Source organism: Gymnoscopelus microlampas, assembly GCF_963454915.1.
Source record: "Gymnoscopelus microlampas genome assembly, chromosome: 14".
In the NCBI taxonomy this organism is placed as follows: Eukaryota; Metazoa; Chordata; class Actinopteri; order Myctophiformes; family Myctophidae; genus Gymnoscopelus; species Gymnoscopelus microlampas.
This window is the reverse complement of record NC_139951.1, coordinates 26,985,989-27,002,500: the sequence shown is the minus strand read 5'-3', so window position 1 is coordinate 27,002,500 and position 16,512 is coordinate 26,985,989. Positions and strand designations below refer to the sequence as shown.

General features: G+C 39.4%; 1 protein-coding gene and 1 long non-coding RNA gene across 4 annotated transcripts; both read left to right on the top strand.

The window, feature by feature from the left end:
- The first annotated feature begins 1,022 nt into the window (after nucleotides 1–1,022).
- On the top strand, nucleotides 1,023–3,723 carry LOC311059802. Its single transcript, XR_014602210.1, has 3 exons — nucleotides 1,023–1,511; nucleotides 2,626–2,852; nucleotides 3,074–3,723. It is a non-coding gene; the product is annotated as an uncharacterized lncRNA (long non-coding RNA).
- Nucleotides 3,724–12,404: 8,681 nt separating this feature from the next.
- Nucleotides 12,405–15,850, top strand: LOC311059799 (ferritin, lower subunit). 3 transcript variants are annotated; one of them, XM_084077865.1, is made up of 5 exons: nucleotides 12,405–12,561; nucleotides 13,583–13,689; nucleotides 14,137–14,283; nucleotides 14,765–14,890; nucleotides 15,324–15,850. In XM_084077865.1, exons 2-5 carry the CDS (start codon nucleotides 13,588–13,590, stop codon nucleotides 15,471–15,473), a joined length of 525 nt encoding a protein of 174 aa, XP_083933991.1. In that variant the 5' UTR covers nucleotides 12,405–12,561; nucleotides 13,583–13,587; the 3' UTR covers nucleotides 15,474–15,850. The 3 variants fall into 3 exon arrangements, with proteins under 3 accessions (XP_083933991.1, XP_083933993.1, XP_083933992.1); XM_084077867.1 differs by lacking the exon at nucleotides 12,405–12,561 and adding an exon at nucleotides 13,179–13,199; XM_084077866.1 differs by lacking the exon at nucleotides 12,405–12,561 and adding an exon at nucleotides 13,261–13,288.
- Nucleotides 15,851–16,512: the final 662 nt, after the last annotated feature.

The following is a 16,512-nucleotide window of genomic DNA, read 5'->3' as shown; positions in this document are numbered from 1 at the left end:
GAAAAATTAAGCCATTATTAGATTTTTGGTCTGCGATGAAAAAAATGGCAAAAAACTTTTTTAAGAGTTTTTTTCAGTGTCAGTCCCAAATCAAATCATGCCAAAATACTAATCAGAATATCAAAAATTAGAGCATTTTCCTGATTTGTTGGTGGGCTAGAAAATTGGAAAAATAAAGCCATTATTTGATTTTTGGTCTGGGATGAAAAAATACAGAAAAACTTTTTTAAGAGCTTTTTTACAGTGTCAGTTCCAAATCGAAAAAAATAAAAATACTAATGAGAATATCAGAAAAATGGGCCATTTTCAAGATTTTAGGGTGGACAAGAAATTTAAAAAAATTAAGCAATGTTTTATTTAGGTTCTGAAACGAATATTAGTAAAATATACTTTTCAGACGCTTATTCCAATCGAAGAACAAATAATACATAAGATGCCCTGACTCCAAAAAGCCCGGGGGATCTTAGTATAATCTGAGCTTCAAATTGGAAGTGAATATTAGAAAAATTGAGCAATATCTAATTTGGGGTCTGAAAGGAAAATCAGTAAAATATTTTTTTAAAAAGTGAATTGGACTGAAATGTGAGATTATACTAAGATCCCCTGACCTACATGGGTCAGTTTTGACCCTTAACACCACGTGTGTTTTATAATATTAATAATTTTTAATTTAAAAAACAAAAACAAGTATCTTATTTTTGGAAGTGTGTTCTAATATTAGTCTATTATAGTTAGATAACATCATAATCCGTGTACGTAGCGTTCAATTGATATCCGTTCTCAAATCCCAAAATCGAAAATCGGAAATTGTCCGTTCAGTTTATATCCGTTCTTAAGTCCCAAAATCGAAAATAAGAAATTGGCTTCATCTCATGAATGGAAAACGAAAATTGACCCGTTTTTTAATTTATTTTTTTTGTTAAACACAATTTTTGCCAAGATATCAAGTATTACTTTACAAGCCCGTATCTTGCGTTCAGTCTATTATTCAATGTGAAATCAAAAATCAAAAATCGAAAATTGGCTTGATTTTCAATTTTAGCCTTTCATCTACATGAATGGAAAACGGAAAATTACCTGTTTTTTAATTATCGATCATTCATATGCATTATTATACAAAGTTACGGATAGGGAGGGGGCGGAGCCGAGACTCCACCCCCTCCCTACGCGCCATCTTGGTGAGGTCCGGTTCGGTCCAGCAGCACCGTGTTAGCTCCGGCTAAGTGTAACACTGTAAACAAACACATAGCAGCTACTTTAGCTAGTCACTGCTAGAACATTTTACGCAGATTAAGAGGAAACAATACGAGGAGAAGATTACATTTATCGGTATCGATCCGTATAAGCTTGTTACGAGTGAGTTTAGTGTCAATAAGGATCTTTATCCGCCGGGCCATACATTATCCGGATATTGTATGATTATTATTTAGTGTTTACACGCAGTGCCTACTACACTATGGACCAGTTGATGGCCTACAACAGCCTTGAGGCTCAATCTTATTTGTGCAAGGGTAAGTAAGTTTGTTTTTATTATTTTGTTTTATCGTTTGACAGGTAATGTTGGTGAACTGTAGAAGTGCTGTGCAAGTCTGTGTGTTAGCGTGGCTACTGTTAGCCTTGGATCAAGACTATCGTAGATTTATTTTATCCGAGTCAGACTTGATCAAATACAACTAATATATAGTCTTGATCCAAGGCTAAGCTTTTTTAGCCCTGGCGTTAGTGAGTTCTCTCTAACTTAGAGAGAACTCTAACGCTGGACTAAGCTACTGTGTGCCCAAAAGAAGTCAGACGTAAACAAAGCCCAAATATGGGCCTTATTAATGACCCAAAATAATTCATGAAAGTCGAGTCTGTCCATTGTGGCTGGCATGCAGATAGTCAAGCTTTGTTCTTTGAGAGTTTCATAGGGGGAAAAACACAAGTAAAAAGTACTAGCCTGGCTACCCAGCACTTTTCATACAGTCAGTGGCTGGTCTTACAAGCAGGGTCTTACAAGACTGGGTCAAAATGTACCACAACCAGGGTCGGTAACACCACAGCATTCTAACTAGATATAATTACAATTACGATCAGGGGTCTTCAACGTTTTCAGGCCAAGACCCCTTGGCTGAGAGCGAGATAAAGCAGGGACCCCCATTATATTGTATAGAATATTTCTTTTTTCATAGATTTCATAGGCAGCTTCATAGACTTGTTCCACAGCACTATCATGTTGGATTCATGTTAATGTGTATTTCCAAACATTTAATCATGCACTTAAACAACACTTATACCTGACCTTTCACTCTGTACTTAGCCTGCTCTTTTTCCCCGCTATACTAAACCACTTTGCCGAAGATAGCAGATCTACAAACGCACAACGCTTTTGGCTAAAGTTCCTCTCAGAATAGGGATACTTGGTTGAAGTGGTTTATGTAAAAATCACACAAAGATTTGGCGGACCCCCTGTAGTAACTCTGAGGACCCCCTAGGGGTCCCGGACCCCCTGTTGAAGACCTCTGCTTTAGATATTATTTGATTTTTTTGTTGCACGCATGCAGTGTTGTCCTATGTAAGCTGAAGACAATAATACCCTAGCGGTCTGTTCTATCACAGTAATATCACTGTTTACTCTATTCTCAGGTGCTGCACTCAGCAACCGAGGGAGAAGCCAACCTCTCCCTGGATCATGGCCCCAGAGCACAGCACACTGGGGCGGTGCTTGACGCACACTGTGACTGCAAGTCTGGACTGTGTGAGGTCTGGTCCCGTGTAGGTGCTGCGCTGCAAGAGTCCAGAGGAAAGACACAGTAGAACCTTACTCTAGGTGCTTGTGGCCCACTTCAGCGACTGAGTCAAAGCGTGGTAACGTGAGTTGTGTATTTTAAATTGAGCATATTGTTCTAATTCATTAGAACCAGGGTCAGTGAAACCACAGCATTTTAACTAGATAATGACAATGCTTTATGTATTATTTGATTGAAGCATGCAGTGTTCTCTTATTTAAGCAGAAGAAAATGATCTAAAAGTTAAATGATATCCTACCGGTCTGTACTATCACAGTAATATTCCCTGTTTATTTTATTCTCAGGTGTTTTTGACCCATCTGCAAGTAATAACCTGAAACACCTCCAAGGAGTCTAATTAAGACCATCTGCACTCCAGGCAGCTCCCAACACAGCGTGTAGCAGCAGGACCCTCGCTACAAGAAGAGTCACTCCAGGCAAGGCAGCATGACGCTGGCCACCAACAGAGCCGTGCCTACTGCTCAAAAGCCCAGCAGTTTGATCAGCGTCACCACCAGCGTCCATCAGATTTTCCTGGAGACTGTGTACTGTACTGGTTGGCAGAGGATTCAACATTGCAGATAGTGTAGGATCTGTCATGGCATGATTAGTCACTCTAGCCTTTACAAAAGGGGGAAAAACAGCTATATTAATCTAAACTAATATTATACTTTACTATATGCTATATTATACTACTATATTGTGAACTCTCTATACATACATACTGTATATCTCTACATATCTACTATTTTAATGTGCTTCACCAAAACGAAAAATGTACTAATCTTTGTGCAGTAGTAGCCTCGTGAAGAGGATTCAAGCTCTTAAAAGAGATGACTTCAAGAGCTTGCACTTAAATTGTGAATAAAATGTTTTATTGAATGCCATTATTTGCCTTGCATATTCTGTAATCTGTAGCCTACTATTGATAAATGTCCTACTTGGCTTAAATTAAGCAGTTGTTTTTATGAGTGATGTTTAGATTAGATTTAGTTTCAACTTTATTGTCACTGCACAGAGTACAAGCACTACTGAGACAACAAAATGCAGTTTCGCATCTACAGCTGAGTTACAGTGTGTCATGTCCAAGGAGGAAGAAACTGCAGGAGATTCTTCTTACTGAGAAAGTGGCTGAGAACAAGAGAATCATGTGTTATCACTATAATCAATGCAATGGTTCTCATACTTTTCCATGTCAAGGACCCCCAAATTAATATGTATTAGCCCCATCTGAAAATATTTTGTCCCAGGGACCCCCATACTATGTTTGTGTTGTAAAATGTTTCAAAAACATTCAAATTCTTCTGAAAATAGCCGATCTACAAGCTCACAACACATCACATTGAGACGACTCAGACGAGGAGCATGGAGTTTGGTTATATTTCAAATAGCCAATGTACAGGGAGGTGCTTAAAACAGATGTTGATGCTACGTATATATTAAGGACCCCTGGGGGGTCCCTGAACCCCACGTTGAGAACAATTAGTGTATGTATAATACAGGGCTCTTCAACAGGGGGTCAGGGACCCCTAGGGATCCTCAGAGTTACAGGGGGCCGCCTAATCTTTGTGTATTCTGGAGGGAACTTTAGGGAAAATAGCCGATCTACAAGCTTGTAGATCTGCTATTTATAGGCAATGAGGTTTGGTGTAGATGGGCGGGGGGGGGGGGGGGGGGGGGGGGGCAGACCAAGTGAAAGGTCAAGTTTATGGTTTAAGTGATTAAATGTCTGAAAATACAAATGAACATGGACCCAATATAGTGCTGTCAAACCTATGGAGCTAACTATGAAATCTATGAAAAGTTTGAATCTGCCACACAATTGTATACAATATGTAGTGGGGATCTCTGATCATCTCTCAGCTATGGGGTCCTTCGTCTGAAACACCTTGAAGACCCCTGGTATAATATATAAATAGAATGAACTGTAAGCGTAGGTATGAATGTGACATATACAGAACAGTATGAACACTAAACTGGTGTACTGTAAATGTTATGTATTGTACAGTCGGAGGTATACAGTGTGTACATATACCTACAGCTGTTAATCTGTAACATTCACTTTGTGTGTTTCACCCCCAAAATGACCTTTTCTATGGATTAGTCACCCCATGGAGACTTGAATTGATGGAAAGTAACTAAGTACATGTACTCAAGTAGTGTAATTAAGTGCACTTTTGAGGTATTTGTACTTTACTTGAGTATTTCCAATTCCCAATACTTTTACTTCTACTCCACTACATCTCAGAGGTAAATAGTGTACTTTTACTCCACTACAATTATTTGAAAACTTTAGTTACTAGTACTTTGTAGATTTTGATTATTATTACTGAACATACATTAACCACTTCAGCCCTATATACATTTTGGCCATTTGAAAATAGCCGATCTACAAGCTTACAATGCTTCCGATGTGACGCATTGTGAGCTTGTAGATCTGCTATTTTCAAAAGATGTTTATACATTTGAAAACTTGAAATGGGACATTCCAGTACTTTTACTTTTGGTATTTTAAGTACATTTTGATGCCAATACTTTTATACTTTTGAATTGCGGACCTTTACTTGTAACAGAGTATTTCTACATTGCAGTATTGATACTTTTACTTAAGTAAAACATTTGAGTACTTTTTCCACCACTGGGTATATGTTGTACAAACAAAGACATTAACACTATAGATATTGCTGTCTAGAATGTGTACATTATTAATATTGTACCTTCAGGCGTCCTAGCCTACTGTATGTCTTGGCATTTATATTTCACTATGGCACCATCCATACTAGTCCAAACAGTATAGGCCTACAATACATATTAACACATTTCTACCAGTTTATACTGTTCATAATACTGTATCTTAGCTCTTTAATTCCAACCCTTTATTTGTTCGTTATATAATTTAGAATACATCATGTACTATTATACTGTAATACTCATGGCATGACACATAAATCATGATTATCGCATTCTCAACCATTTAAACCCAGTTGGTGTGAATATCCTGTACCCTTCCTATACCAGATTCCTCTTCCAGCGATCCAGAAACAGATGTGTGCCTAGCTACTGTGTACTTGTTACGACCTTATAAGGTGTCTAGAGGCTAAGGAGTAACACATACACAGGTAACGAAAAAGTGTACATTAATATTAGGATCAACCTTAAGTTTACAATGGATAATTAAGCAGATCAGGGAAAGCAACAAACTTCAGGGTGGCCAAAGCCAAAATACCCCAACCCTACCTGAAAAGAAAACAACCTAAACTCCACCAAAACAAAGTTACAGTATAGGCTCCCTAACTAAACAAAACAGGGTCAAAAGGGGGAACAAAATAAATGGCGGCACATCCCTACAAGCTTCCCTTCTCTATTATACTCAGGAAAAAGGTTTGGAATATGATTACGTTTCCTATCTAAGAATAGTCTATACTTTAAACACTAAGTAAATAAAGTTACCTACTTACGCACTAAGCAGGAAAAAGGTATGGCACACAGCCTATAGACCTACAGTAGCAAACACCAGCTAACTAACAGAAAGGGTTCAGCACATGGAGGTGAAGGATGGTAAAAAGGCTGATGAGGAGCTTCTCCCAGGCTTTTATGCTGTCTGGGCTGATTGAGGAAGCTGCAGCTTGCTTTTAATGCTCTTCAGGTTGCCCTGGTTGAGCTTAGACTGGTTTTAAATGCAAGCAAAACTAAATTCATGCTGTTCACTAGGGCTAAAACCACCAACCTTAGTAAAATAGTCATAACCTCGTATGTGGTGCTACAATAGAAAGGGCCACGGAATACAATTACCTTGGCATCTGGCTAGATGAGAAATTGTGTTTTAAATTTCACATTGAAAACCTTGTCTCTATAGAAATAAATCTTGCTTTCCTGCATCCAGTAGGAAAACAATTAGTATGGAGACATTATCTATAGAACTGCTACTCCATCAATTTTAAAGCGCCTCGACACTGTGTACCATTCTGCCCTAAGATGGGTCACTGGTGACAGCTATGGTACCCATCATTGTACACTCGGGAACGCAGGCTTATCCTCTCTATCTGAGAGGCGTGATAAGCACTGGTACAGTATGTATTTATTTCTAAAGCCATCTCAGGAATGCTGCCCCCTTATATTTGTTCTATGTTGGATCAGAACCCTATTACATACCAGACCCGCTCAACTGATCTCCTGACACTCAAGGTTCTTTTTGCACAGACAGAGTTAGGCAAGACAGCATTTTCTGTCAGTGCTCCATCTGCCTGGAATGAGCTCCAGAGGCCCTTGAAAATCAAATCACTTCCATCTTTAGGTCATTTCAGGGAAATGACTTCCAACAATTTTGTTCAGGATTGTAACTGCTTTATTTAATTTAATTTTGGTAGATCTGTTCTAGTTCTTTGAGTATTTTAGTTTTTTTTGAGTGATTTCTGTATTCTGATTCATGCATCTTATGTTGCTGTATGTGAATGTCTATTCCTGTTGTTGATTACTGTGTTCTGTTTCTCGGCTACATTGAAAATGAGGGCCTGCCCCTCAACTGTACTCCGAGCTGAAATAAAGGTTATGATGATGATGAGGAATGAGGCCCAGGTGTGTCTCCAGACACCACGCCACTCCTCCAATCTCTACTCCACCCTCCATTACCAAGTAGGGCACTGAAAACACTCAGAGGGTTAAAAACACAATATGAGGCCACATAGGGCCGTAACAGTACTCAATGTATAACTATACATATATATATTACACTGTACTGAAAAATGACACCATTATCGCATTCTCTCAGCCACTGTTCGCTGTGGACACGCCACCTGCTGACTCCTGAAGATCTGATCAGTAAACCCAAACGGAATCTGCAGTTTTTTTTCTGTTTTTCAGTGGTGATTCAGGAGGAAAATCTGTGGGATTCTGCGGGGTGACTTTTTAAGGTTTTAGACAGTTATCCAGTACTATAATCAATGTGTTTGGAGCAAGAATAACAACCCTAAACATGCTAAATAAATCTTAAAGTACCACAAAGTAAGATCCATTAGTCAAACCTTTGATTTTGTCATTTTTTATTCAATACTAATTCACTCCTTCATGAACATTCTTTAGTACATATTCAATTCAAATAACAAATGTGCAATAAAATGTAAATTTGCCACTGAAATGCATTGGGAACAGGTAGATTAAACATTAATCTAAGAAAACAATAATTTACCAATGGGTCCAACATGAACATACATAAATTCATTCTCTAAATAATGTAATAAATACATAAATAAGTATAGTGCAAATGCGAGAACTGATATTTTTTTAGAACAATTTAAATAAAAATAATTTATAATTAAACCACAGATGTTTGTTTTTTCTGTATGTATGCAAGTCTGTACATTGGAAAGGAACAGTTTACTTTAACTACTTACACTCTCTATTCTAAGACAAATAGACCTGAGTTGCAACTGTACTTTCCTTTACACGAATTCTCTCTCATAAAAATAGCCGATCTACAAGCTCACATCGCGCCGCATTGTGACACGTTGTGAGCTTGTAGATCTGCTATTTTTGGCTAATGTTATCCCCAGAATATGGATGCTGGATTTTCTTTTTTTTAATTAAAAGGAGGGGAAAAAAGAACATTTTACATAATCGTTAAACATACATTAATTAATTTGTTCAATAAATACATTTGGAACAAATACATACAACAGATATAGTGCTTGTTCAAGAGAGGATACAAAGCACTTCCGGAACATTAAATAATCATTGAAAAACAGATGATTGTTTTTTTCTGCAAGTCTATGCATTTGAAAAGAACAACTTTAACATTCTATACAAGACAAGGCAACATTTAACAACCATTAAAGCGTGAGTCAGTCAGTCAGTCAGTCAGTCAGTCAGTCAGTCAGTCAGTCAGTCAGCCTGAGGCTTTCAGCCAGGCATTCTGAGTCAGTCAGTCAGTCAGTCAGTCTGTGGCTTTCAGTCAGGCAGTCAGTCAGCCAGCCAGCCAGATAGCCAGCCTCTGGCTTTCAGTCAGTCAGTGGGGGTTATTCTGCCGACAGTTGAATTTGGCAATAAGCATCATTGTAATGTTGTGTTCAGTCAGGCTCCGTCGGTACTGTGTAAGCAGCATAGTGTAATGTGAGAAAAGACTCAACATCCACTGAGGTAGCGGGGTGATGGAGGTACAATGATGCTAGTGGGGCAAGAGTGGGCATTCTGTCCTCCCTGGCAGCCCACCACTCCACAGGACTGACATACTCAGCATCACTCTAGTCCATGTGGACGTAACGATGTCATTCCTCAGCTGACACAAGGGTAAGGGCAGGGGCCACCTGGACATAGTCCTGAATGTTCTTTCTTAGACCAGCCAATTGCTTGGTAAAACACTGGGAGGGCTTTGAAGAGATCCATGCTGGGGTGTCTCTCCATCACAGCCTGCAGCTTTGCAGAGCAGTTAGCCATGGTCTTCTGGAAGAGCTGAGAGTAGGCATCATGCTCATTCTCATCCAGCTCCCCCAGCTGCTCTTTGGTCCCAGGATGCCAGTCTTCAGCCCCTGCACTGCAGCCGTATTCAAACATGTAGAGGTTGTCAAGTTGACCATGGATAGTGGCAGCAGAAGGGTTGGATGTCTCCTGTTGAGGAGATGTGCCAGACATGTGATGTGTCTGGAGTTGGGGAACAGGCCATGAAGAATGATGTTGAAGGCTTTCTTCATGTAGCTTGCTGAGTCTGTGACAAAAGCCCACACGTCACTGAGGTTGATGTTGTAGCTGTTGAGGCAAGAGATGACTGCCTGTGACACAGTGTTGAAGTTGACTCTCTCAAGGAACACAATATCTGATGTCAGAGATGGCTCGCCAACGGGTTGCAGAAGAATTCCGAGGACACAGCGACCACAGGCATCTGTTGTCTCATCTAATAAAACATAGATGGCCTTTCACTCCACCGCACTCTTGATATCCTCCACATACTGAGGTAACAGCTCTAGCAGGTAGTCTGAGCGGAAGTGGGACAGAGCTGGAAGGGATCCTCCCTGCTTTGCAGCCAGTGTGGGAGCTTTCTCAAGGGGAATATCTGCCTCAACCAGTCTTAGTAAAACTCCAGCACAAACTCCTTCCTCTCAGCAGTAGATGGGGTCTTGGAGAGGCAGGCAGCCAGAGTTTGAGTCCTCGATCGTACTGGAAAATAAAGAAAGGTTCGATAATGTAAAATAAAAATAAACAGTATCATTGTACAGAAAATCAAATAATAATGCAAACCTACTGTAAGCTCACATATACAAGCCCCTCACAAATATCTGCCTTTCAGGTGTGTATTGTTGAGTGCTGGTCACAATGAAGCGCCTCTACCTCACTAATAACATAATACAGCTTTATTTTCTTTACAATTATCATACTAAACACATTACTGTCAATAGTAAGAACTGCAGTAGTGCACACATGAACCAAACTTCTCTGTCTTCATATTTGATTAAATGTTCTCACTACTCACAAAAATGTACATTACAGGTTGAGCATAATCATCCTGGCTGCTAGACTAGGTATATGTAACAAAACAAAGCAAACTGAAAACGAGTATTTTTGTAACCATCACTGGTTACAAAAAACATTCTCATGAGAAGCAGTTGCAGTTGGGGAACAGGCCATGACCAGGGGTCTTCAAGAGGGGGTCCGGGATCCCTAGGGGATCCTCAGTGTTACTACAGAGGGGCCCAAATCTTTGCGTTACATTAACCACTTCAACCCTAGCATCCCTATTCTGAGGGGAACATTAGCAGAAAATAGCAGATCTACAAGCTCACAATGCACAACTTAACATGAATCCAACACATTAGTGCTGTCAAACAAGTCTATGAAGCTGTCTATGAAATATATGAAGATGTTTAACGTGCAACACAATTTTATACAATATGCAGTGAGGGGGTCCCTGCTTCATCTCTTAAGAGGTCCTTGGCCTGGAAAACATTGAAGACCCCTGGTCTACTATTCTCCTCTATGGGCTATATTTCTTAAGATAAGCACTAAAGCCGATTTACATAAAATAAAACTATTGTTTCTCTTTATAACGCTGCAGCTGTCGTCCCTCTGCCTTGCCTGGCCAGTGTTGCAAAAAATAAATAAAGTAATTTCATCAACTTACCAGTGAGCGTGGGTCTGAACACCGAGATAATATGAATGGAGCTGGACGGAGCAGCAGAGTGATTGGAAGATTGCTTTGCGGCGATATCAAAGCGTGACGTTACGACCTCACCAAGATGGCGCGTAGCGAGGGGGTGGAGACTCGGCTCCGCCCCCTCCCTATCCGTAACTTTGTATAATAATGCATATGAATGATCGATAATTAAAAAACAGGTAATTTTCCGTTTTCCATTCATGTAGATGAAAGGCTAGAATTGAAAATCAAGCCAATTTTCGATTTTTGATTCTGGATTTCACATTGAATAATAGACTGAACGCAAGATACGGGCTTATAAAGTAATACTTGATATCTTGGCAAAAATTGTGTTTAACAAAAAAATAAAGTTAAAAAACGGGTCAATTTCCGTTTTCCATTCATGAGATGAAGCCAATTTCTTATTGTCGATTTTGGGACTTAAGAACGGATATAAACTGAACGGACAATTTCCGATTTTTGATTTTGGGATTTTATTTTGAAAATCAACTGAACGCTACGTACACGGATTCATCATTATCCATTGTCTTCATTATAGGAAATGTAATGAGTGAATTTTAACACGTTAATAATTGAAAACGAGCTATATTGAAAGATGAAACCCTAACCCTAACCCACAATAATATTTTAAAAAGTGTTTACATGGATACGTACGAATGCATAACAAGTCAGCTATGAGGTGGGGGGGGGTGAATATTTTGGGCTGAGTTAAATCACGGGTCAAATTTAGGGTAGCGATTAAGGTATAGCGAACCAAAATGGAACTATGTCAGATTTTAAAAATCGTTTGTACCGGTGTCAACTAAAATGCTAAACGAGGCTCTGAAACAGCATTGTAGATTGACCACTATCTGTGCACTGTGTAATGTTGTGTCCATCCCCCCACCACGCCCCCTGTTATGTATTTTGTAACACCAAAAGTGTCAGCAGGTTTCTAAGACAATGCAAGGGTTAAATGAAATTACACATTGACATGAATCCAACATACACTGATGACAGTCCTGTCAAACAAGTCTATGAAGCTTATCTATGGTATGGAATTTATGAAAAGGTTTTTAATCTGCAACACAATTCTATACAATATGTAGAGGTGTTGGTCCCTGCTTCATCTCTCTCTCTCAGCTAAGGGGTCCTTGGGCTGAAAAACGTTGAAGACCCCTGGTCTGAAAGATGTTATACATATTCAATACTGCAGATGGCGCTAGATCTCTCTTTATCATAAGATCACGCTGGTTTATGTAACAAGGTCTAGCCACTGATGTCACTGCCATGCGGAAGTGCTTTAGACTTGAGTCATGCATGGGACGAGACATACTAATATTAAAGTCTAAAAGTAATATAGAGTTATAAATCATATATATAACTTTATGGGGCAGGGCCAGCATGGACCCGCAAATGCACCATCGGGCCCCCATTAGACTACTACACATATCCGATTGTTTGTGACGTCACGTACCTATCCTACGCATCTTCTTTCGATTCGCTCGTTCCAGCTAGCGTAGCAGCAAGCTAGTCGGACGATTGATGCTCCTCGCTGCTCCTTATTGGTTATAATAACAAACAAAGATCGTGGTTAGACGAGAAATAAGACATTTAAGTATCCATCCTGTAACAACACTGTCACGGTGGATTGCTTTCTTGGGGCCAAAGCGAGTAAGTGACAGTAAAGCTAAACTCGACTATATAGCCAGCAGCAGCGTTGCCATGTCGGCTTATTATAAGCGACTTTTAGCTTATTTTTCTGTAAAGTTGCTTGTAAAATGAGTAGTTGCGGGTTGCGTTTTGTTTTTGTTGGGATTGTTTCTAAACTGTACTTGCTTATTTAGGCATTGGTTCCAATGTTTTATTTATTATTTAAACCAGTGGTTCTCAAATATTTGCATAATTGTTCTGTGCCCAGGGGAGCATTTGTGTTAGATTTCTAATATCGAAATATCCACATTTTATTGCAAGGCTATTTTCAAATAGCAGATAAAGTGCTCATGTGGCCTAGTTGCTTCTTTTGGGCTTGTTTTCCTAGACCCGGTTGCTTAATTCTCTCACAAAACAAAACTGGCAGCCAGAGGCAAGTACCATGCATTGTTTTTATTTTAACAACAATCATCACTGTTAATGTGATATCGTAAATGGTAGGAAATTGGGTCTTCGTACTGTGGTTAGACACGACCCACCTTGAACCATCGAGTTATTATGATGCCTCGAACCCATTCACCTTATAAAACAACTCGTGACGCTGTTCTGTTCTGTTCTTGAAGCTGTTATAACAGTGTGTGTGTCTTCCTGCATAAAAGGTGTCGTAGTGTTATACACACACTCCTGATTGCACACGCAGAGCATTCGTTAACAAGACATACACATTCAGTCGTGTCAACGTTTAACGGTATTATATTTTTTCACTGTTGCTTATTATCAACACGAGGCGTAACCACTTCAACCCTGGCCGTTACAAAACGTGTCAACCTTTTTCCTAAAATGTTCACATGTTTTCATTTTTCTCAATTCTTCGAAAATAGCAGATATACAAGCCCACTCATTGTGAGCTTGTAGATCTGCTGTTATAACCTGGCTGGTGCGATGTTTCACTAGGATCGAACCGTTTTGTTGATTTGTTTGGTATCACTGCTGCTCTCCTCTTGCTTTGTGTTCAACATCTGAACTGTTTTCTCTTCTTCAGAAATCATGCAGTCCACGGTGAAGCAAAACTTCCACTCCGAGAGTGAAGAGGACATCAACAAACTCATCAACCTCAAGTTGACTACGTCCTACACCTACCTTTCTCTGGTAGGGTCTCTCAATTCCTTGCCTGAAAAAAAGTGTATTCTTAATTGAGAAATTGATGCATTTGAGTGTGTGTTCCAATCCCTGAAGTTCTAGATAAAAGGTTAAATTGATATTGTGACAAAGTCCTGATTTCTTTGTGACATGTATGTAGTATGTACTTGTAAGTAATCTAAATGATGTGCCATTATCATGTGCTTTGTATATGTGCTTTGTAATTAGATTGTGTTCCTCTAATTTTTAAACGTTTAACATCAACCTGCCAAGGGACACAGCAACATTTACATTACAGAATAGTGACAACAATGAGCTGATAACCCTGGTAAATAAAAAAATAAATGGTGTGTGTGTGTGGGGGGGGGGGGGGGGGGGTACTTCTGCTGGACAGACACAAAATGTTAATTCTTACAGAAATGTCTTTGTTTGCATTTTCTCTCAACTCTCCTGTAGGGGATGTATTTCGACAGGGATGATGTTGCCCTCGCAAATTTCTCCAGTTTTTTCCTGGAGCGGTCGGTTAAGGAGAGGGAACAAGCAGAGAAGCTACTGGAGTATCAGAACAAGAGAGGTGGCCGGATCCTACTGAACACAGTCCTGGTTAGTCGCCCATCATGTCTCCCTTTTTCACAGCATCCTGGCTAGTACCCCATGTCTCCCTGTTTCGGTCCATCCTGGTTTGGGTTCCTACCTAAGTATGGAAAGTATGGAATTTAATTTAAATTTCCAGGTCTGGATAAGTATGGAATATTTGTTTCCAGACTATAATAATATAATATGATATCCAAATTATGATATAATATTCCATACAAGACCATACAAGTTCACAACGACTCCGAGTCACAATGTGGTGCATTGTGAGCTTGTATGTTGGTTATTTTCGAAGAGTTTTGGGGTAGAGGGGGTAAAAAAAGAGGGGACCAAGGATAGACCCCCTAGGGGACCCCGGTTAACCAAGTTTATGGGGTTTTAAGTTTTTAAGGCCATTTCCTCTGACCTTTTTCTTCACAAGGTAATTTAATCACCTTTTCATCTCATGTATTTCTGGTGTCGATTGAAGTTTCAACTTTTTTTATTGTAGAAACCAAGCCGACAGGATTGGCGAGGTGGTCTAGATGCAATGTCCTTTTCTCTGGACTACCAGAAGTCTCTTAACACCTTTATCATTGAAGTGCACCGCAGAGCTGGTAACAATGGCGACGCTCATGTAAGTCCAAGCTATTGTATTTTACACATATTTCAGAAAATAACATAATGTGATATAATGTACCTCTTGCAATGCTTATTGCCGATTATGAGAAAATGGTTACATTTGATGTACAGTGTGGTATTATTCAAACTATATTTGGCAATCAGTTAAGATATTATGGACCTGCTTATCGCTGCATTCAGATGCTTGTAGATCTGCCTTTTTCAAATGTTAAAAATAATTGAAATATTTTGTGGGAGGTCCTTGTCACAATTTGTTTTCAGATGGGGGTCTGTGACTTGATATATTTCTTTAGTTGTATGTATTAATTTGGGGGTCCTTCACATGAAAAGGTTTGAGAACCACTGCTCTGCAGTACATGCTTACTTACTGCAGTTGTAGTGTGTTGGAGCACATTAACTGTATGCTGCACATCTTATTTTCTCTGCAGTTGTGTGACTTCCTCGAGGACAAATTCCTCACTGACAGCCATCTCACCATCAAGAAACTGGGAGACTACATCGGCAGTCTGACACGTCTCACGTCCTCTGAGACCCACGGTTCTATGGGAGAATACCTGTTTGACAAACACACTCTGTAAGACCCATAGAAGTGTTGAGGAAGACAAGAATCAAGGCATCACGTCCGTCCCCTGATTGAGCACAGTAGCATAAGCTAAAGTAATGTTAAATACCTCAACAGTTGCTCAAATTACCTCACTAGTCTGGTGCTAAACCTTGTCATGTTGTTAAGCCGTTAAAAAGAAGTGACTCTTTCCAGATCCACTTGTATTGTACATTCCAGCATGATTTCAAATCATCTCATAGTTTGTTTAAAGGTCCATTTATCTTTATCTACAGTACTTCGGTTACTACAGTACTACTGAAGTTTGGGTCAATTGAAATGCTTTGAAGAGTTTGACATTTTCAGATCAAACGGAAGAAAGTACTAATTAATTAAAGTAAGATTATATCAAGACTTGTTTTGACTTTTGTGTGCATCTACAGTTGTGCTACAAACACCATGAGCCAGACAGAAACGGTCATCTCAACTGTCTATACACACACCCTATAATCTCACGTATGCACAATGCACATATAGGACATCATATAGATAACGCTGGGACTTTGGGACCAGACAATGCTTAGTCATAGTTGGGTGGTTGCTTAATATTTAACATGAGTCGTCTGGATGGCCTATAGTTAAAGTCGGTGCCGTTTTTCAGTCAATTGCAGGTTACAAGGGCAAGCTTCAGCTGCATAGTGGTTGTCAATGTCAACAATGTGCATCACAGTTAGACCAATGTTCTAATTTTCTGTTTCAGTTTTTCTAGTGATGCACTACTGCAAAGATGACTGTTCATACTGTATGAACAACGTAATATGGAATCCATGAATAATAATAATATAAATACTTGGTGCTCATATCTTTAATGTTATCTGATAAAGACCATGTCACATGGTTATGGAACATGACTGTGGCCTAATTTGAAAGCACTCCTGGTGTTGCTTGCTCACCTTATTATTACAGAGGAGAATCCCTTAGGACTACTAACCACATACTTGGTTACTAGGCCAAGAATGTGAGCTTAAGGATGTTCGAAAGACGTAATGCAAAATGTAATGATAGATCCCCTTGAA